At 47.4% G+C, this 22,558-nt stretch overlaps 1 protein-coding gene across 2 annotated transcripts in view; it reads right to left on the bottom strand.

Moving 5' to 3' along the window:
• Nucleotides 1–22,558, bottom strand: part of CCNK (cyclin K) — a 30,022-nt gene that overhangs the window by 3,270 nt on the left and 4,194 nt on the right. For both annotated transcript variants that reach the window (XM_081795991.1, XM_081795992.1), the window contains exons 2-10: nucleotides 14,045–14,293; nucleotides 13,512–13,593; nucleotides 11,852–11,983; nucleotides 6,892–6,997; nucleotides 6,154–6,211; nucleotides 5,249–5,418; nucleotides 4,671–4,942; nucleotides 4,042–4,075; nucleotides 832–903 (exon numbers count right to left, since the gene is read on the bottom strand). In XM_081795991.1, coding sequence (XP_081652117.1) covers nucleotides 832–903; nucleotides 4,042–4,075; nucleotides 4,671–4,942; nucleotides 5,249–5,418; nucleotides 6,154–6,211; nucleotides 6,892–6,997; nucleotides 11,852–11,983; nucleotides 13,512–13,593; nucleotides 14,045–14,241 — 1,123 coding nt within the window. In that variant the 5' untranslated portion in view covers nucleotides 14,242–14,293. The remainder of the gene's footprint in view (nucleotides 1–831; nucleotides 904–4,041; nucleotides 4,076–4,670; nucleotides 4,943–5,248; nucleotides 5,419–6,153; nucleotides 6,212–6,891; nucleotides 6,998–11,851; nucleotides 11,984–13,511; nucleotides 13,594–14,044; nucleotides 14,294–22,558) is intronic.

Here is a 22,558-nt window from a genome sequence, read left to right as displayed (position 1 = left end):
CAGGGACTGAGAGATCTGTCCCACAGCAGAAAATGGTGCCCCGGTTTCCCCAAAGCTCGTAAAGTGCTGGGACTGGCCACACGTAGAAAGAAATGCCGTCGGCAGCACCCCTACCACAGACACGCGGGCGCGAGGGGCCCAAGGGCACCGCAGGCACTGGCAAGCGGAGAGTGCAGCCCAGTGAGGGCGCGGACCCCGCCGCGGAGCACCCAGCCCCCCTTGGCTCACACACACAACTTCTGCCCTCCCTCATTTCCTGCGTTGTCTTCCGGACCGCTGCCCCAGGGAGATAATGCTAAGGAATAATGCTATATTCCTTACGACACTTCTCCAGTTTTAAGTGGTGCCAAGGAAGCTTCCCAGTTCACCGTGTGCCTGTCGAAAACGTGCCAGGCTTTAATTTATTCTCTGCGGGACTCGGAGCTACTGCTTATCTTCAAAATGTACGGAGAGGCTACCCTGCCACCAGGAGGCAGGCGTGTGAGGGACCGGGGGCTCAGATCTACGGCAATCTTGCCGGGTCAATGTTCATACATCAGCAGGCTTTGCTTTCCTAAAACTGATCCCACGTTATTTAGCCCGCGGAGTCCGGCAGCTCCGCACGTGGGAGGTCAGAGAATATCCAGATACACTTAAAATTTACGACTTCCTCAAAATGTCTGCTTTGTGAAAAACATAATTTTTGAAAGATCCTTGGGCATCACCTTCTTTTTAAATTTTGGCTAGCAAGTTTCCCCTCCACAAACTCGTCCCCAGGCCTTCCCAAGTGTGCCCTTCAAGAAAGCCAAGCGAAAAGCTGGCACTCGCAAGCTGCTTTCAGCAGACACTTACCTGGAGGTGGGTGGGCCGGAGGCAATGGAGGGTGAGTGGTCTCGATTTTGGGGATTTTAGGTGGCGGTGGTTCTAAAAAGGAAAAGTAGATTGAAAAGCGACTCAGACCTCTCCCTGCGAATCAAGAGGTCATGGAAGGAAAAGAGAGGCGGAGGAAAATGTGCTGTTCAGGAACGTCTTTAGGGGAGAAAAACGGATATGAGAAAAGCTTCAGGAACCTGAGGGAGCCTCAACTAAACCAGGTGCTGGTCCTTTTGCAAGAACCGAACAGGTCACACACCGCCCCGTACCCCCAAATAACACAGCCCGCTGGCCCTTTACAGCCCTTTCCACATCTACCCAGCTTCGTTGCCGACCGTCCCAGACAAGCCTTCCAAAGACACGAGAGCAGCAGGGTATGGGTGCCCCCACTCGTCCACAGAATGTTCAGACACCCAGCCCCGAGGGCTCACAGGAGAAACTGCCACCTTTGTATTCTTAGGCACATTTTAAGTTTATTTTCTCCCTTATGAATATTTACTCCCTCTGGCAGCACACCGGCAACAGGACACGTACTGACTTCAGGAGAGATCAAGGGGCTGACAAGCCAGGAGCAAAGCGAATAGGACACTTGGGGCGGGGCACACAGCCTGCGCCTCAGGGTCCGGCGGCTGTGGGTAACCAGCATCCACCCTGACAGTGCTAAGTAGCCACGACAGGCTACAGCAAGCCCAGTGTCTTGTGTTTTACGAGAGCAGGGAGGGTGCACACATGATCGGAAAAGAACCCCTGTCTCTGCGGTTGCTTGCGTGGCTTGACTCCTCCTTCCAGATTCTGGCTTATACTCAGCTCTGATTTAATCCTACTTTAGTGTTGCTGAACTTTTCCTGGTTTCCTGTCCCAAACAGGCCGAATTCACGGTCCAGGGATGGGTCTGTCTGTATTCTCTTCCTGGAAGACCAAGTCCCCTCTTTCTAGGTGGATGAACTGTCCACATGTGCCTCCAGCCGCTCTCTCCCCACTAAAGCCCTGGACCTGACTTTCAAGCTCCCTTCCCAGACCCAGCAGCCGCAGCTCACGTGACTCCTTCCTGGCCTGTGACCGCTGTCACACTCTCACCTCGGACACCCACCTACGGCCCACCCCACTGCCCAGATGAAGCCGGTCTAGGTCAGTGCTGCCCACAGACAGAAGAGCTATACGTAGGATTTTAACTTTTCGGGTAGTCACCTTCAAAAGAGATGAACTCAATGTGATACATAAAAAGTTTGACCATTTCAATGTGTAATCAACATAAAAATTTATCAATGAGATTTTTTACATTCTTTTCTCTTAGTAATACTCGGAAATCTGGTATGTATTCTGCACTGAGGACACATGACGATTTGGGTTGGCTGCACTTTCAGGGAGTGCTCGAAAGCCCCCTGTAGCTAGTGGCACTTGGCACACAGCCAGGTCAAGGTCCCACCTGCAGGCTGTCTGCACCCTCCCTCTCTGGGCCTGAGGCCACCACTCCCCTTCACTGCCTCTCACCCAGATGCTTGTAAGCTCCTCCCCGTTCGCAACCCTCTGTGTCCCATTACTGCCGCCAGGGCACTTCTAAAATGAACTCAGACTCTACCATTCTCCTGCTCACAGATCTTCAGTGGCTCCCACTGCCTATGCAAACACCCACATTCCGGCAGGTCGACTCTATCTGGTTCCAACCACACGTTTGGTCCCAGCAGAAGCTTCTTTTCACCGCTTCACAGCTAGTAGTACAGTAAGAGCCCTCTCCGCCTGCCCCCAGCTCCTCTGCCCCCTTCCACCTACAGGCCGAACCCCTGGGTGGGGCTCCAGGCGCTCAGACTCAAGTCCTCCTCCAAGGTCGCCACTGGCTCGTTTCTGCCGTGTACGGATGTAACAGGCCTAGCACACCAGCTCAGCTCAACTGTATACCCACAGGGTGAGAGGCACAGCCCCACACTTAGGTCTCACACTTACTTTTTGCTGCCCAGTTGGAGCAGAAAAAAAATATTCACCTGTACTGAACCCATCATTTCCCCCAAAGACCCTAAGAAAATGCAGCTTTGTTGCAACTGGAAGGTCTCACAATCGTTCAATAAATCATTCACTGAATTCCTACCCTGGAACTTAGCCATAGAGAAACAGAAATGAGTAAACATGGTTTTATCTTCAAAGAGTTCAGTACATCGAAACCCACAACACAGGGACAAAATGCTTCTGAGTTTCTGTTCTGTGATCTTCCAGATTTTTAATTTAATTTTAGAGAGAAAGAACAGGAGAGGGAGAGAGAGGGAGGGGGGAGGGGGGAGAAGGAGGGGGAAGGGAGAGGGTGGGAGAGGGAGGAAGGGAGAGGGTGGGAAGGGAGAGAGGGAGGGAGGGAGAGAGGGAGGGAGGGAGAGAGGGAGGGAGAGAGGGAGAGAGAGGGAGAGAGAGGGAGGGAGAGAGAGGGAGGGAGAGAGAGGGAGGGAGAGGGAGAGGGAGAGGGAGGGAGAGGGAGAGGGAGGGAGAGGGAGGGAGAGGGAGGGAGAGGGAGGGAGAGGGAGGGAGAGGGAGGGAGAGAGAGAGAAAATCTCAAACAGGCTCCACGTGGGGCTTCATCCCATGACCCTGAGATCATGACCTGAGCCGAAATCAAGAGTCAGACGCTTAACTGAGTCACCTAGGCCCCCCAGTCTTTCAGATTTTACTCACACTTTACATTTGTTTCCAATAAAGAAACAAATTAACCAACTTTGAGCTCTACAAAAAAAAAACCCAAAACAAAACCCAAACAGTGTTTGGAGGAGTCCGGCCCACATTAGCGAGAGGGGTCAGGATATATGGTGGTTCTCTGGACAACAGCACTGCCCATCACTGCCACCCTGTCTGCCCACCACCCTCTGCTACTTGGGGTTTAGGGTGGGAATTCTCCCCACAGTCTACTGTGGTGGGCTTAACTAAACCTCCAGAAAGGAACATTGCTGTAACCCTTGTCCTATGTTCATGATCACATCTGTATATGTGTTAGTGAGTACACTTTCACCGCTGCTAATGTTTTTTGGTAACCATTGTCAGAATATGATCTAAAAATACACACTCAGGGCACTTTTTCTGGCAGGCAGTGTCAAGTTTTTGACGGGATATAAGGTTAAATTCTAAGACCAAATCTTGTGGAAACAGTGTTGACCAAGGATTTAAAGTTTTGATACAAAGTTAAAAAAAAAAACCCTTAGAACAGGAACTTACCCGCGGCTTTGTTCTCTTCTTTGGGAGAAACAACCTGTTACAAAAGAAAATACGTAATCATTAACCAAGACCCCGGGTGTAGTGAGAAAAACGAATTATCCAGGAACTAACGGGGTCGGGGAGACAAGACACAGCTCCGAGCTGCAGGGCATACTGGGAACCTAACAGACCATCTCTGCCCCCTCCTCTTTCCCTCTCCCAGGTCAGACATGAGGACCACTGTGGATTTTCAATAGCGGGTCCTCGATGACACTAAGTTTCAGGCCCTCTGACACGGTGGCCTGCATTCAATGAGCGGTGTTGGCCAACACGCGTTTATCCCACATGGGTTTCCTCCACCGGCCAGCTTGTTGCCGTGGGGAGAAACTTTCACAAACACCCCGCGTCACTCAAAGCACCAAACACAAAAAAGCCAGAAAGGCTGGAGACTTGGGCAGCGGCAGCTGGAGGAGGAGGACGGAGCCCTCCCAGCTCTCGGGGCCCTCCTCCTGTGACCACGGTAGTTCTGAGGCTCTCCGCGGACGCTTGTCCGACGGCGACGCCAGGTGTCCCCCCCTGCTCGGCATCCCGTATGAGCCCTCAGATGAGGGACTGTGCCTCCCCCCCCCCCGGAGAGGTGGCCCACTCACCACAGCCCGCTTCGCTGGGCGGGGAGGACTGGGCTGCGGGGACGGCTTCTTGGGCTGCGGGGCCGGCTGCGGCGGGGGCTGCGGCGCTGGCGGCTGCGAGTCCTTCTGCTGCGGCTGGGGCGGGTCGGAGCCTTGAGACGGCTGGGGCGGTGGCACCTGTGGCACTTGTGGTGTGGACTGGAGAGACGGGGGCTGCTGCAGCTGGTGGGGCGTGTGATGAGGCATCTGTTGTTTTCCTTGTGAGTAAAGATCCAGGATCTGGTGGCAGATGTCTGAACGACAGGCAACAATTACATTTATCACAAATTGATACTTTAAGTAAAACGTGCCTAGGAAAAGACCAGCCCCTCTCCCTTTCAGCTGATTCCCCTACAGGGACCAGTGAACAGGGATCGTACGTGCAATCTACCCAACCTCTGTCTTGCACGGCTTGCTCAGAGGAGCTGGATTAAAGATGCTTCTGAAGAATGGTTTACTTTTATGTGTGCGGGAAAGTCCATTCTTGGGACTCCGGGTTTACAGGGAAGAGTGACCCGAACTTGGAACACTCTTGGGAAAGCCCAGCATGCCAGCAGTACCTTCCAGAACGTCCACAGGGACATCCTGCACAAACTGCTCCCACCATCGCCTGTACATGGGTTTGGAGGTCCATTCCTGTATTTCAAATTTGCACAAACGTCCTGCGAGATACATCACTGCCACTGCTATGATCTCTGGTTCCCACTGCAGTGACAAGGTCGTGCAGAGACTAGTTCAACGAGAAAAAGGGGTGACGTGACTTGGAGCAAAGCTATGTTACCCAATGCATGGAGATCAGATGCCACATCTAAATGTCAGTTTGCTTAACATTCCCTAAATGACCAGATAAGGAATTAGAAATAAAAGAAGCAAGTTTTAAGTCTGCCAAAGGCACCAAAATAAGTTTACTTTAACCACAGTTACTAATCTGTTCCTTGGTTTAGAATCGGAACCACAGCACATTCAAAAATTGGTTATGTCATGAGATACAAATGAACGTAGCTTATGTTCTTCAAACTGCTGAAATTCAAGCCACTGTACTGTGTTTTCAAGTGACAGCAGCTCCACACACAGGCCTTCTGTCCCCACGCTGCACGTCATTAGGTCCCGGGTTCTAAGTACAGCAAGGCTCTAGGACCATTACAAGGAAGTATGTTTGTGCAGAACCAAATGGGTTCTAAGGATTTAGCTGTCAAAATTGTCCAGCGTATTGTTTTGGACTATGTTTCAAACTGGAGATGCCCTTTAACTTCTTACACTGAGACATGGCCAGGCATCCCTCTGCCGCGAAGGAGACTTCCTGGACGTCAGCCCCATCTCTGCCATTAGCTGGCTCTCGAGCTGGGTGAGTCAGAGTCCGAGATACAAAATACGGAGTCTGGATTCAATGACCCATTAAGTCCCTGCCTATTTTTAAAACTACAATTAGATCAACATTTGAACACACGCACCTGAACACACGCACCTGTCATTTACAAATGTCCAGGCCATTTGAACCAACTTTTGAATTTTATTTTTATCACCTAGAAATGGGAAGAAAAAAGCCAATTAGAAGTGACAGTAATAATAAAAGAGTGCAGAAAAATCACTTATTTCAAGCCCACGCTGTGTGCTCTGCACCATCCTGACACACGCAAAGAGCCACCGCCTGGGAACCGAGGGCAAACGGGTGGGTCTGAGTCCCACCTGTGTTCTCTTCCCACAAGACCTGTGCTCAACCACCGTCCATGGGAAGCCTGCTCCAAGGCGGATTCTATCAGGCTATTAAAAAATGCTGACTCAGGGTGCCTGGGTGGCTCAGTCATTCAAGGATCTGACTCTGATTTTGGCTCAGGTCATGATTTTGAGGTCATGGGATCGAGCCCCACGATGGGCTCCACACTGAGCGTGGAACCTCTCTCCCTCTGCCTCCTCTCCCCAGCTCACGCGTGTGTGTTCTCTCTCGCTCTCAAAAAATAAAGAAAAGAAAAGAAAAGAAAAATCTGACTCATTTTCCTGCCTCCTATCACTTGCCGACTTGGTGGTAGAATCTGTCTAAACCTGACGGGAAGTGGTAGTCACAGCTGCAATACTGGGCACGCTCACACGCTGAACACTTTCTTCTGTTCTCCTCTTTTGAGAAGCGTAATCCGAAGGCCGTCAAATCATTACAAAGACTTGCTTTCCAACGAAAAGTCCTGTAAAAAAAACCTTGCCTCCTTACCTTTGAGTTGTTTTGCATACTTGAGGAGGAACTGGTATGGATGTTCTACCTGTAAATCAAACTTTATGGTCTGGAGCAGGATTCTCTCCAGAACCATCACTTCTTCCTAAAAATAAAATAACAAACATCAGAAAATGATTTCAACCACAGGTCTGAAGCCCCGTTAGATAGTGGGCTTTCCCATTTACTCTCTTCAAGCTCTCTTCCTCCTCTCCTCTGCACCCCCCCAGGCTTTCACTTTGTTCAGAGATGAGGAGGAACTCTGAAAAGAACTAAAAGGGGGGGGAGACGAACCAATCCGATTGAGTTTTTAGAAACAGTGGAAACAAAATACACATTCTTAGAAACATAAGTAGGCTCCACACCCGGTGTGGGGGCTCGAACTTACAACCCCGAGATCAAGAGTTGCAGGCTCCCCTGAGCCGGCCCGGCACCCCAGATACGTCATTTCTCTCGATACATGAGCCACCCCTTTACAAAACGGACCTTTGCTTTATAGATAATTTATCTAACTGTAGCTTCTTTCCAGACCTCCATCAACAAAGCCACAATCCTTCGGGAATTTCCACTGAAAACTTCAAGCAAATAAGCAAGGACGATGATGGCCAATTCAAACTCTGTACCTGCTCGACAGGCATATCCATATAAAGCACGTGTGTGAATCTATCATCTGCCTGAAATAAGCTGTCCCACCGTCATCTACAGCATAAACCCTCATTTCCCGTCACTAAACCACATTCTGACCTATCCACACACACCAGCTTTCCTGTTCACTGATCTGATTGTCTATTTCTGTCCCAGGATCCAAGGGATGAACAGTTGGGAGAGTAGTTCAATCACGACTCCTCTTGTTCTTGTTTTTGTACGTCTCCCCCCCCCCCCCCCCCCGCCTCATTTTTGTTTTTAAGTATAATTTCCATTTTACTTTGTTTCCACGGGACACTTTTTCTTCAGTCTCAAGGACTCTGCTCCTTACGTGGGCTTTTTGGTGCAGCCTGAGGGGCAGCACCTGCAGGTCGACGTGGGGCGCTGGCCCTTGAGGACAGGGTCCTTCCAGGCTCCACACGAACGGAGCCTGCCTGCCTGGCCTTGCCCGGCACAACTCAAGTAGGAAAGTAGCTTCACATACAGCACGGGAAGCACACGAGCATCGAAATCACTCGCTGTGGAAATGTCCCTGATGGTGGCGCCTCTACTGTGCTTCCAGTCGTGAACTTCTTGATGGCCTTGTCCTCGGGCACACGACAGGTGCAGCTGGCATAGCGAGGAAGCTGCCCATGGTCATGGCGCTTTCTGGCACACTGTTCCTTCTGCTGCTGCTCATTTTGGAAGCGACGTCCCGCGGGAGACCCCCATGCCTCATTTTAGTACCCTTTTTCTTAGCACCAGTCCAGAAGAAAAGGAAGCTACTGATGTTCTGACTGGGGACTCACAGTCAGAGGACAATTTAGGGAAAATGGGGATTTCTTAACTACACCGAATTTTCCTATCAAACGTGTATTTATTCACTGAAATCTTCTCATTCCTTTCACAGCAGTTTTCAATTCCTTCCCCAACCTGCCATGGTTTCCACAGTTTTTTTTTTACCAGGCCTAATCCTGGACATTTTATTTTACTGCTGCTGTTGTACACGGACTCTCCCCTCTCACTGTGCTCTCAAACCAGTCAACGTCCATAGACAGGCAATTTTTTAAAAAGTTTTTTTTTTTTTTAATGTTTACTATCGAGAGAGAGAGAGAGAGAGGGAGAGAGAATATGAGCAGGAAGGGGCAGAGAGAAGGGGACAGAAAATCCCAAGCAGGCTCTGCATTGACAGCCCGATGCGGGGCTCGAACTCACCAAGTGTGAGATCGTGACCTGAGCCCAAGTCGGACACTGAACCACGGAGACACCCAGGCGCCCCCACAGACAGGCGCTTCTGCACAGCCTGGCTGCACAGCACTTTCAGACAGCGTGCACCGCGGCCAGGGCGGTCTGTGCCGGCAGAGGAGCAGAGGGTCACTCGTTCGCACAGGGAGGGCTTGCCACGGGGCTCAGATCCTACCAACAGGCGCACGAGCCCATCAACCCCAGAAAGAGCAGACGGAGGGAGGGGGGGGCTGGCTTTTGCGCTGACGTATGGCCTCCCCTCAGACAACGCAGACCATTCTCTCACGGTTAGTTATTCCAAACGGTGTGGTGGGACTAAGGTTCATCTACCCTAGCGCTGCAAGCAGTCTCTGAGGAAAGCTTTCTACAAACTCCGAAACTTTCCCACAATCGGAGACATCCCGCTGCTGCTGGTGTTTTTGCCTGGTTTTGTTACCACCTGCTTCCCAGAAATTTCCTCGGGTCTTCTGAATTTAGAAACAGCCTTTCACCAAGTGCACCTACAGGTTTTGAGGCCGTGGCCCATTTGGTATTACAGGATAGCCTGCGGCCTGGCCTCCTTTTGTGTTTCAAACATTCAAGTAATGGGGTAATTACAGGTCTGTGTGCAAACATCGTTCCTCAGGGAACCTTCCTTCAGCCCCGTAACACTTGTCTGGGGGACTTGTCCAGGTTCCCAGGTTGAACGCCCTCATGTCGACTTTAAGTGACTTTTTTATAGTATTCATCACAGCTCATAATCAGCTGGTCATAGGATTATTTGATTAAAATCTATCCCAACTCAATATAAAATCCACGAGAATAGAAAAGGCCACGTCTACTTTGCCACCTGTTTTGGGTCTAGTGCCTAACACGGTGGCTGGAACAAATATTTGTTGAACACGTGAGAAATTAATACAATGGGGAAAACCAGACAGTTGAAGCCAAGCTAATTAAGGTAGAAAAGTCCCACGTGATTCGTGACCTTCTTTTTCCTGCTTATGACACCTCCCTCCAACGAATGGCCCTGCTCTCCTCTCTGGAGAGGGGGACGTGTCTATAATGTCTTCACTACTCCCAGAGGCGGGGTGCTTTCCTCTGGCTCCTGTACCCTCAGATCATCTCTGGGAAGACCGCACATGATAGAAAGGAGAGGCGGGTGAAGGTCAAAGCCCCTTCTCCTCCTCACGGGGGCGGGTTTCAAAGCCCCTTCGCCTCCTATGGATAGCGTGACCATTTCCCTCTTCCTCTCTTCTGGGGCAATGGAGCTTCAGAACTCCTACCTCACCGTGCCTGAACAAGTCTCATTTCCTGATCTGAAGGTAGAGCGGGTAGAAGCTGGAGGTAAAAGGGCACTTCCCCAAAGGCACCCTAGGGTAACACACGCTAAGGTGCTGCCACATGCCCACAACGTGTTCCTACAACTGTCTCCTACTCTGTAAGAATCTGATACCCACAGGTATCTGATAGTTACATTACTTCTATTAAATTCCCTTTTTAAAAAAAAAAATTTAACGTTTTATTTATTTTTGAGACAGGGAGAGAGCATGAACAGGGGAGGGTCAGAGAGACGGAGACCCAGAATCTGAAACAGGCTCCAGGCTCCGAGCTGTCAGCACAGAGCCCGACGCGGGGCTTGAACTCATGGACCGTGAGATCACGACCTGAGCCGAAGTCGGCTGCTCAACCGACAGCCACCCAGGCGCCCCTTAAATTCCGTTTTGATCGTTGTTAGTAAGAAATCCTAATAGATGCACATTTTTATAAACAGGTGAACAGGTTTATAAATCATTTCAAGGGACAGTTACCCATGTTGACGGTACTTACAAACTATTAGCATTAATCACAACTACAATATATGCAAAAGCATTCTGGGCCTGTTAACTCCTCAAAGCAGGAAGGAAAACGAACACATTTTACAAACACCAACATAAATACTCATTGGTAGGCAGAGAGTAACTGTGTGGCAGGTGACAGCAGCTAGTGAGGAAAAGTAAGACTGAATGGTGCCCAATTCCTCATCCTGGTGAGCCTGGCTTTACCTGCGCTCTGGAGCTTGTCATTTCTCCGACAGGTATCTGCTGGGTGCCTATCCTGTCCAGCCACTGTACCAGGCACCTGGCACAACAGATGACATGGTCTCTGCTGTCAGAGATCTTACAGCGGAGGAGAGTTCTTTTGTGCGATTATCTGATTAAAATTCAACCACCTTTGGGCGCCTGGGTGGCTCAGCTGGTTAGACGTCCAACTCGACTTCAGCACAGGTCACGAATCACGGTTCATTAGGTTGAGCCCCGTGTCGGACTCCGTGCTGACAGAGCAGAGGCTTCTCAGAGTTCTCTCTCTCCCTCCCTCTCTCTCTCTCTCGAAACAAATAGATTTAAAAAAAATCCAATCGGCAGTTGCACCAAGTGTTGTGAAGCATAGCGAACAGGTGCCATCAGGGTTACAACGGGGGGTGGGGGGGCTGACAAGGGTCAGGGGTGGAGGAAAGCCACTACGGGGCTCCGAGAGTGGTCTTTTTTGAACATAATAAACATATTAAAAGCAGCTCTACAACTGTTCCAATACCGTCTCCGGACAGAGGCAGGGATTGTGGGGAAGGGCCAGAACGGACGGCGCGTCCAACAGCAACCTCTGGGTGTCTGACAATAGCTGCCCATGTTAATACTTCCCAACATTCTCGGGAAGCGGAAAGACACACAGCATAAGCAGACACGGGCACACGTCCGTCTATCGCCTGTGCTTTCCGCCTATTCAGGAGCTGGCTGGAGACGCGGCCCTCCCGTCACGGCCGGGCCGACGAGGCTGAGCTGCGTCCGGGTCCAGGAGCGCTAACGGGACCAAGCGGGTTTCTGCTCACGTCCAGCGTGCCGCTGCCTCCAGGTCCTCAGGGTGAGGCGTGCGCGCCAGCAGGTGCTCCCTACGCGCAGGCCGTTTCATCTTCCCTCCTCTCTGACAGAGGCGAGAAGGAGGGCCTTCTGCACAAAGCCCTCTCAGGTCTCGGGAAGGGGCGGGGAGGGACTGGCAGCTACAGGGGCCACACGAGGAACCTTATCACAACACTACCACGAGGAACCAAGATCTGAAGGCAGGAAGTTGAGATTCTTACCTTTGGGTCGTCTCCAAACTGGCCGAATTGTACATCGTTTAATAAACTACGAGCCGTTTTGATGATATCCTTACATTTTTTTGGCGTTTCTTCTACTTTCCCAGCCAGAAAGAGACAACAGGCTCCTGTCACCTGCAAGGGAGGTAAGAGCTCTTGAGCTACTGTTAACAAAGCTCACAGAAGAAAGAAGCAAGGAGTCCTGGCCTTCGCAATAACCTGGTCCCCTTACTCTCCTATCTTCCTATCTTCCTTTTACTCGTTCACAAATACTCTGACGCTCAAAGAGCTTGAAGGAAATTTCATATACGTACACACACCCACTCCCAATTTGGCTTCGTAAGTTATTTTAAATTGAAATTTCCAAAGAAAATGGCATGTAAACCAAATAGATGCCAGAAAGGAAGAGAATCATAGGAACAAACTTTCTTTTTACATTGCAGTCTTAAAGATAATGGCTCCCGGAACAGTGAGCCTTGCTGCAGAAAAAGAGCACAATTAAACACATTTCCTGTGGAATCCATCCATACACCACCGCCCACACTTTCTCTCCCTGCCCCAGCCGCCTGGATCCACACGCAGTCCCTACCCCACTGCAGCGCTCTCACAGCTTGGCCTCCGGCTATTCTCTGCCTGCGCCAGCCCCCACCTCTCACGCCCCCCCCACCCGTGCCCCTCCTCCACGGGACCCCAAGCACGGCAGGTGTCAGATGCTGTGCCAGGCACAAAGCTGACTCTGCCACAGGCTCCTTCCTCTAGAACTTTACAAACTAGTGAGGAAGACGTGTGTACAAAACTGGGTAAAACCTGAGCAAGAGGAAGGATCCCCAACACGTTAATTTCCTAGTAAATCTTCTGTCATCTTCCTCATAAAAACCCTTCCACAAGTTCAGTCTGCCTACTAAAGTCAGATTCCCCTGGTCCGAAGTCCAAGGCTCACTATGGTCCGATACAGCTTACCTTTCCACCTTGGGCCCCGCCATTCCCTTCCTGCCACACGGACCTCCCTGGCCGGGCTACACAGAATAGTACGCTGCCCGGTGTCTCCACTCATGCCAGTTCCTGTTGGACCAACTGCTCTGTCCCATCTCAGCACCTCTAAGCCCTACTTCCAGTCAAGGCTTAACTGACTGCTGGCAACTCCTCCCTGGCATCTTCCCTGAGCCCTCTAAGATGTAATTAACCACTCCTTTGGATGCCCCAGCCCTCCTTCCTCACCTCTCCTACGGCTTTACTATTGACCACGTGTCTTGTACATGTCATACCACCTATCCTGGCTACTCGCGGCAGGTTTCCTGTCGGACTCTGCATGTTTAAGGAGTAGCTAAAGAGTGAGTGGTATGGCATAAAGAACCTCTCTTCCATCTTGCCCTTTTTTGGGGTCTTCCTTATAAGCCCGAATTCATCTTGTGAAATGTGAGAAGGAGGTAAAGTCCACACAAAGTGCAATACGATTATGGTCCCCCCCGGCTTAAACAAGATTTAAATATAGTTAGTTGGAAAAAATAAAAGTTCAAACTTGATTATTTATGGACACCACGTACTACACGGAAATAAATACTTTCTGGAAAACAGAATAAAAAGAGACTATAAACAGTCCACTAAACTGTGTGAAAAGAGTAACGTGTGTGTTAGCGAATTATAATAAAATTCAAACACTTACATATCTTGGGAATTGCTTGAAGGAATGAAACATATAGAAGCGATGAAAATAAATTATTCCAGTTGCCAGGGTATCATAGTGTCTGTTGATCTGGTTAAGGACTTGACCAAGAATTTTTGGAAGTTATGCTCTTAGTTAAATGTGGAAACATAGAGGCAAACAATAACAGCAAAATCAGTGTTAAACACTCTGGTGGCAAGGCATGGGGATCTCAGGGTTTCGGGACTCTGACAAGTTGACGTTAGCAAGTTGAAGTTCCTACTTCTAACGAGGCAGGGCTTCCCCAACCTTTAGGTACACCTCAACGGTGACCACCGGGCATGCCTCCTGGTGGCCACTCACCCAATGGCTGAGTCTACATGTTTAAAGGATAAACAGGAAACAGAAAACCCCTGAGGAGCCAAGTTAGTCAGAAAAAATTTAAATAGAAATATTTAAGAGCCATTTCAGTACGGACACAGTGCTACCTATTTTGTTTTTAGTATCCAGGTGGGGAGCCTATCTAGAACAGATTCCAAGGAGACTTAGGATACAGTCCCAAACGTGTGCCCACATCAAAGATGAACCGAGCCCCCTCTCGGCGGTACCGGGCTTCAGTGGCTGGATCGAGTCCTTCGAGCTGCGAGGGTGTATGAGCCAAGTCTTTCTTATCCCAGTACCAACATGGTTTTGTGTGGTCCAGGTTTGCTGAGGTTACTGAAGGGCTTGAGTTTTCTTTATTCTCCTTCATTTATTGAAGTAGACTTGTTCTTTCCAAAAGATTTTCTGAAAATGTTAGAATCCTAAGAGAGAGAGAAGGAGCAGCAAAGTTGGAAAGGAATACTCCACATCAAACAATCCGGATCATCAAAGACAGTGTGCAATCACTGATTATATTTGATTTTGGATCAAAATTTCCCAGAGGGGCACCTGGGTGGCTCAGTCAGTTAAGCGTCTGACTCTTGATTTCAGTTCAGGTCATGGTATCACGGTTTGTGAGATCGAGCCCCATGTCAGGCTCCATGTTTACAGTGCTCGGAGTCTGCTTGGGCTTCTCTCTGCCCCTCCCCTGCTTGCGCACTCCCTCTCAAAGTAAATAAATAAACAAACTTTAAAAAAATTTCCCAGAGAAGCAACACTACTGACTGACCATTACAAGCTCAGACTCAGCCCCAAAGCCAATTTAACACATAAGTGACCCACGGTATAATAAATCCCAAATTTCATAGCAGCTGAAAAGGAAGGGCATTTCCGTCCCACTTTCCTTTCTGCCTTTCTTCAGTAGGCTCAATCCCTTCATGCTGGTCTAGATTCCGTTCTTTAGTAAAATCCAGGCCTGTCTTAACCCCCTAAAAAGACTTATGCTCTGGCGCCTGGGTGGGTCAGTCGGTTAAGCGGCCGACTTCGGCTCAGGTCATGATCTCGCGGTCCGTGAGTTCAAGTCCCGCATCAGGCTCTGTGCTGACAGCTCGGAGCCTGGAGCCTGTTTCAGATTCTGTGTCTCCCTCTCTCTGACCCTCCCCCGTTCATGCTCTGTCTCTGTCTCAAAAAATAAATAAACGTTAAAAAAAAATTTTATAAAAAAAAAAATAAAAGATTTATGCTCCAAAATTATCTATCTCTTCCACTCAGCACCCAATCAGAATTTCCCTTCTTTCAGTTTACTGCATTTCACTTAGAAGAGCCACCAGATTGGCTGAATTCAAATCTGCACAAGTCACTGAACTGAGCAATAAAAATCAGATGTCTGGGTGCAGTGATTCTGGGGCTGTGGGTAGAAGAAGGTGGTCCACAAGGGAAGAAAGAAGTTCCTTTAAGATGTTCAAGGGGCGCCTGGCTAGCTCCATCGGTTAAGCTTCCGACTTCGGCTCAGGTCATGATCTCACGGCTCGTGAGTTCGAGCCCTGTGTCGGGCTCTGTGCTGACAGCTCGGAGCCTGGAGCCTGCTCTGGAATGAGTGTCTCCTTGTGTCTCTACTCCTCCCCCACTCGCTCTCTGTTTCTCTCTCAAAAATAAATGAACATTAAAAACAAATTTTTCTCATCCTCTTCTTTTCCTTTTTTTAAATTTTTTTTTAGTGTTTAATTTTTTATTTCTGAGAAAGAGAGAGACAGAGGGCGAGCAGGGGAGGGGCAGAGAGAGGAGACACAGAATCTGAAGCAGGACCGTGAGATCATGACCTGAGCTGAAGTCGGATGCTTAACCAACTGAGCCACCCAGGCACCCCATCATCCTCTTCTTTTTCATTCAGAATAAAGAGGTTTTCTAAAAGCATCATGTTGAGCAAAGAAAACAAGGACTCTCATCTGGAGGCCACTGGAATATGTAAACCGTCTGTAAACTCATCAGAGAAGAGCGATTCTCAAATAGGTCGCAGAAGTATTTTAAAGAGGCAGCTAGAAGCAGGTGGGTCTTGTTGGCAAGGGAAGAGCGGTTCACTAGCTCAGTTCCGGGCCAGAGGCATCAGTGAATCTGGAAGCCTAACCTTTTCTGTGTGCTGCCTCATTTCTAGTGGGAAAGGGGATTTGGCAGGGCTGAATGCACCCCTCCTCCTCCTCGCACCTGGAAGCCCTACAAATGGATCTTCCCTCCACCAGGAAGAAATTAAGTACCAGGAAAAAAGTAATCTTCTTCAACTGATTTATATTCGTGTGTGTGAAAGAACTGGGCAATGACTGGAGGTTGGGGAGGTCAGTTACCTAAAGCCTAAGTAAACATGGAAAGTGCACAGTCAGATGCTCCGTAAATATGAAGAGTTCATAGTTGGATGTCATACTGGGATACATTTCTCAACTCTCGGCTGGCAGAAACTCTAAAAGTGTGACTATATCCTCTGTTGGCAAGGCCAGGGAGAAGCAGGCGATCTCATATAGTGCTGGTGGGAATACAAAATGGAACAACTCTCACAGAGGGGAATTTGGCAATATCTAACAAAATTACATATGCATTTGCTGTTTTACTTAGTAATCCCACTTCGGAGAAACTACTCTGAAAATACCATTACAAGTATGAAACAGCGTATCCACAAGATTATTCATGAAAATGTCACTTATAATAGCAAAAACTGTGAACAACCCAAATGTCCCTCAATGGGGCACTGGCTGAAGAAAATATGGCTAACATGAACATTAATTGTGTACCATGCTGGTATTTAAAAAAGACTAAAAAAACCCTTTAAGTCCTGCTAAGGAGACAGTTCCAGGATCAGTTGGATGCAGGATAGTGTAGGTGGTACGTTAGTATCCGTGTAAGAGGAGAAATAATAGACATCTGAATTTGTTTTTTAAACTAATAATGATAATAATAATAATAAAAAGGTTGCCAATAGGGAACAGGGAAGAACAGAATGGAAAGGACAGGAATGGGAGCAATACTTTGGGGATCTCTTTTTACACAGCTTCGGCTTTTTTTTAAATGTGTTTTTATTTTGAGTGAGAGAGAGAGAGGAAGAGAGAACGTGAGCAGGGGAGAGGCAGAGAGACAAAGAGAGGGAGAGAGAGAATCCCAAGTAGATCTCAAGAACCATGAGGTCATAACCCGAGCCAAAATCAAGAGTCAATGCTCAATTAACTGAGCCACCCAATCACCCCCACAACTTTGACTTAAGAAGCCTTTTATTTGCAAATAATTGCAGACTTCCAGAGGAGTTGTAAAGGCAGGAGGGAATTCTCATATACCCTTCACTCTGCTTCCTCCAACGTTAACGTCTTATGCAACCATGGTGTGTTTCCGAAAATGAAGACGTTAATTTCGGTACAACTGAACTACAGCCTTGACTCAAATTTTGAGTTTCTCCAAAAATCCCTCTTCTGTTCTGGATCTAATCCAGGATGCGACACTGCATTTAGGGGCCTGATTTCCTTGGTATCTTCTGGTAACAGTTTCTCGGCGTTTCCTGGTTTTTTCATGAGCTTGCCAGTTTTAAAGAGTACCAGGCAGAATGAAATGTCTCTGATTTAGGTTTGTCTAACGCTTCCCCAAGAACAGACTGGAGTTTGGGGGAAGAATGCCACAGAGGTGAAGCGCCCTTCTCATCTCATCTCACCACATCAGATAGCAGAACCTACTGTCCACATTAACCATGACCACTTGGTTAAGATGGGGTCTTGCCAGGTTTCTCACTGGAAGTTACTGTTGTTTCCTTTCCATTTTCTATTCCTTAGAAATGAATCACAAGGCCTAGCCCACCCTCAAGGGCAGGGAATTAAGCTACATCTCCTGGAAGGACAAGTATCGATGAATGTGAGGACAGATGTTCTAACTACCACAGTAATTAGTGAGCATTTTGGGGAAAATATTTTGCAATGCAAAATACTAAGCAAATTATCCCCTTTGCTCCTTCAAGTTTCGCCCATTAATTTTAGCATTCATCTGAGGATCTTGCCTGTAACAATTCTTGTGGTGTTCTTTATTGTAAAAAAAAATTTTTTTTCAACATTTATTTATTTATTTAAAAAAATTTTTTTTTCAACGTTTTTTATTTATTTTTGGGACAGAGAGAGACAGAGCATGAACGGGGGAGGGGCAGAGAGAGAGGGAGACACAGAATCGGAAACAGGTTCCAGGCTCCGAGCCATCGGCCCAGAGCCTGACGCGGGGCTCGAACTCACGGACCGCGAGATCGTGACCTGGCTGAAGTCGGACGCTTAACCGACTGCGCCACCCAGGCGCCCCAACGTTTATTTATTTTTGAGAGAGAGAGAGACAGAACACGAGAGGGGGAGGGCAGAGAGAGAGGGAGACACAGAATGGGAAGGAGGCTTCAGGCACTGAGCTGCCAGCACAGAGCTCAGCGTGGGGCTCGAACTCACGAGCCATGAGATCATGACCTGAGCCGAAGTCAGATTCTCGACCGACTGAGCCACCCAGGCGACCCGATTACTGTGGTGTTCTAATGGTGACTTTCTATTTCCTTCCTTCCTTTCTTCAACATTAGTTGTTCTTTTGTAAGAAAGATCTGTTTCTTCACCCTCATTCATGTATTTATTCAATCACTTATTTATAGTAGTATGGACTCATGGGTATTTGTTTCATTCTTTGAGTCATAAGCCAATACTACCGTCATTTACTTCATTGCCCAAACTATTCCAGCTATAGCCATCGGAAGCGGCTCTTTTGGGTTGGCTCGCGAGTCCTTCTGCAACTCTGACTTCTGAATCATGTAAATATTTAACACACTCATGAACTTAACTAAAAAGAAAAAAGCAAACCCTAAAACTCAGAATAAACCCAGTGTATACCAAACATGAAACACGGAAAACCATTACAAGTAATTCCCGATCTCGTTCCATCCTGAGTGAAATATATTCTAAGCACAAAAGAACTGCAAGGAAATCTCAAACTTCTTCAGTAATACTTTGTTGGTACTGGCATTACTATTGTTCACTGTCAACCCATTTGTGTACGTGTACCATAGGATAAAGCAAAGAGATATAAATGTTGATGTCGTTAGGAATCAAGATTTTCAGTTCAAAGTAAACATATGCTTAAGATCAAAGGTTAAGGAAAACCTGTAATGTTAAATTTTAATGGAAAATACAAAAATCATGGTTAAAATATGTATACACATACATCCCAGCTCTGTCCACCGCAAGTATCTAGGAGCAACGACATTCCTATAGTCAGGAACACATCAGTGTCCAAATCTTAGTTACCCTCTACAAAAAAAAAAACAGGTCTCCTTTCTCCTTTCCAGTCTGGGATAGGGGTCTGCCTGAGATGTGCTAAGAGTAATGGAAGCTTCTAAAAAGACACAGGAGCCAGCGTGGACTCTCACTGGACAAATTCAGGGAATTTGAATATTAACAAGAAAAATAACAATGACTGTAAAAGAGTAAATGAACAATCCATGAGTCCATAGTTTATTTATATATATAGCAAAGTCTACTTTGCTAGCACTGGTATTAATTAATGTGGAAAAAAAGTACCTTTACCTTAACAAAAGCAATCGATCCTGGCATCACTAATAGGGTGAAAACCTGCTATTATGTGGCCTCCTGATATGATGCAACAGAAAGAAGTATCAACCACCTATGTAGAATTCTTCCCTCTAAAAAGCTAAATTCAACCGAGACTTTAAACCTAACTTCCACTTTACAGTAAATACTGGGAGTAGAAGAACAAGTCAAATGGCACAAGGAAACTTTTAGTCACATCCAGAAATGTGACCCTCCACCAGACAACTGACCTGGTCTGACTGTCCCAGATTTCAAAAGACTACAGAGGCATACTGCTCAAACTAATGTATGAATCTTGATTGGATCCTCATAAAACAAAAACAAAAACAACTATAAAACAAATTTGGAACAATTAGAGAAATTTTAATATGGCCTCTATACTAGAGGCTATTAGGGCCTATTAATTTTCTTAGGGGTAACAGTGATGATACCGTGATTATATACAAAAATGACTCTTCTCGGGCTGAATGAAGTACTTCCGGGTAAAGTATCATGTCTGCAACTTTTTTCAAATGGCTTATCTAAAACACAGGTTCACATAGTAAAGTGGTAAAATGTTAACATGTGTCCAGTCTAGGCCACAGATAAACAAGTAGTCCTTGTACCCTTCTTTCACTTTATAAAATGTGGGGGAAACTCAAGTAAGACCACTTATTTGACCGGGTCTCCCTTATTCCCTCTGGGTCAGTCTCTCTCGGCAGCCAAAGAATGCTTGCTTGTGTATGAGTAGTGATTTTATAAATTAACACGATGTGTAAGTGCATTACAGCACACAAAAAGAAAAGCACGCTAACTTTAACTGCATGGTTTACTAATTTTCACAAAGTGAACACACTTTTGTGACACCATCCAGCTGTGAAACAGAATTCTACAGACATCCCGGACTCTCTCCTGTTTCCTCTTATAACCACAATTCCCCCAGAGGTAACTGCTATCTTGACCTCTGGTCCCAGCAACGAGTCTTGCAGGGTTCTGAAGGACCCTGGAATGGTGGAATATCACTCTTTCACAACGGCTTTCTTCTGCTCCACATTATGTCTGTGAGGTTCATCCTTGCTGCACAGAGCAGTACCCGTTCATTCTCATTACCGCATAGCACTGGTTTTCAACTAGGGGCGAATTTGTCCCTCAGGGACACTTTGCAATGTCTACAGACATTTTGGGCTATCGTAACTAGGGAGCTGCTGCTGGGCATCTAGTGGGTAGAGGCCAGGAATGTTGCCGAACATCTACAAGGTGCAGAACGACTCTCCACAAGGAAGTAACTGTTCCAAAATGTTGATGGTGTTGAAGTTGAGAAACTCTGTTGTACAGTGTTCTTTGAATAAAACATAATTTACTTATCCACTCTACTGTGAACGGACATTTGCGATATTTCCAGTTTTTCATTATTAATAATAGTAACAAACATCCATGCACATTCTTGTGGAGCAGAAAGCAACTGGCCAACTGGTTGAGGGAATCATCATCTCAAAATCTCTGTAATGTATTCACAGCACACTAGCTGGGAACATCTACTTTAAGATATATGGACCCAACAGTTCTGCATGTAGTTACTCATTCAAATATTTGCTGAGTATTTACTATGAGCCAGGCCTCAATGACACAGCAGGAACGGAGATGCAAGGTCTTTGCCCTACCTGAAGCTTATGTTCTAGGAAGCTCATGTCCTAGCGGCAGAGACAAAGAGAAACAAATATGTTACTATTTATCAGGGAGTGGCAAGTGCCATGAAAAACAAGAAGGCATGGTAAGGGGGCAGAGAATGAGGCAGGGGCTGTTTGGAGATGACCAAGTTAGGAGACTAAAGTAGCTGTTCAAGTACCGCCTGATGAGGGCTTGTCCCCCTCCCTCAAGATGATGCTGAGACAAGAAGCAAGAACCACATTGGGCTGTGATGCAAATAAATAAATAAGGCAAGAGATGATTTCAAGCTTGTTTGCCTGACAGAGAGGGTAATACTAAAAAGAAAAATGGGGAAGGAGGTAGTTTTGATGGTGGGGCCTGGGGCAGGGAGAATTTGGGTTCCAAAAATATTAGGTTTGAAGAACCCACAAAACATCTGTATGGGAATAGCTATCAGACCTAGAAACAGGACTGAAGTCTGGAAGAACATATCTATCTGGGATTCCTCCATATAGAAATGACAACTACAGTCATGGTGGCAGGCGGAGGGATGGAAAGTGAAAAAAGAGGTCTGGAGACTGAACTTGAGAAAGCAGAAAAATCTCCAAAGGAAAGAAAGGGAAGGGTGGTCCAAGAGGTGGGAAGCTTGTAACTTCAGCTGCAAGAGAAACCAAAGGACACGGGCTGAGACAGATGTGGCAGTTAACAGTGACAAACACTGAAGAAAATCTAAAGAACAAAGAATTAAGGAAAGGCTACTTTGGTGGGGAGTTCTCAGAGTCACTGGAAGTTGACTATAGGAATGTTTGCACAACTCCGTACTGAAGACTGCTGGCTTGTACGCGACTTTAAATGGGTGATTCGTGTCATATGTGAACTGTCTCTGTAAAGCAGAAACACACGTACGTAAATGGCAGAACCTTTGCACAAGTGCAGTGGGGTAGAAGGGAGACTGCGAAAAGGAATGAACAGGCTACGAAACAGGGTTCTTGTTTACTCAGCGGAGAGGAGAGTGAGAGATGTCTGAGGCAAGAAGGGAAGGAGCCACTAGAGGAGGCAGAACAAGCCACTAGGGGTTAAATGGCCAAGGGATAATAAAACGCATAGTAAAAACGTTAACCTCAGGGAGGAAGCTCTTTCTCTGAAACAGGAGGGAAGGAAAAGTTTGAGGAAGATAACGAAAAGTCACTTAAGGGGGAGGAAATAAATGCTACCCCCTCCCCGTAGAGTATGAAGGCCTGTGCTGAGAGGAAAGGGGAAGACTGAGGAAAAGGGAAGGGACCCAGTGGGGGGGGGGGGGGGGGACATAGGAGTGGAAAACAAGCTCCTTACATGGTTTTATTGAACCACAGATATACTCTGCCTGCTCTACCTTGCTGCCAGGGGCCAAACCCCATGCTAATAATTCAGCATAGTGCCTTTAGATTATTATTTTTCATGTTTTTATTTTTAGACAGACAGACAGAGAGAGAGAGAGAGAGAGAG

This window comes from Panthera onca, chromosome B3, assembly GCF_046562875.1.
Source record: "Panthera onca isolate mPanOnc1 chromosome B3, mPanOnc1 haplotype 2, whole genome shotgun sequence".
In the NCBI taxonomy this organism is placed as follows: Eukaryota; Metazoa; Chordata; class Mammalia; order Carnivora; family Felidae; genus Panthera; species Panthera onca.
This window is presented reverse-complemented; position numbering and strand designations above follow the sequence as displayed.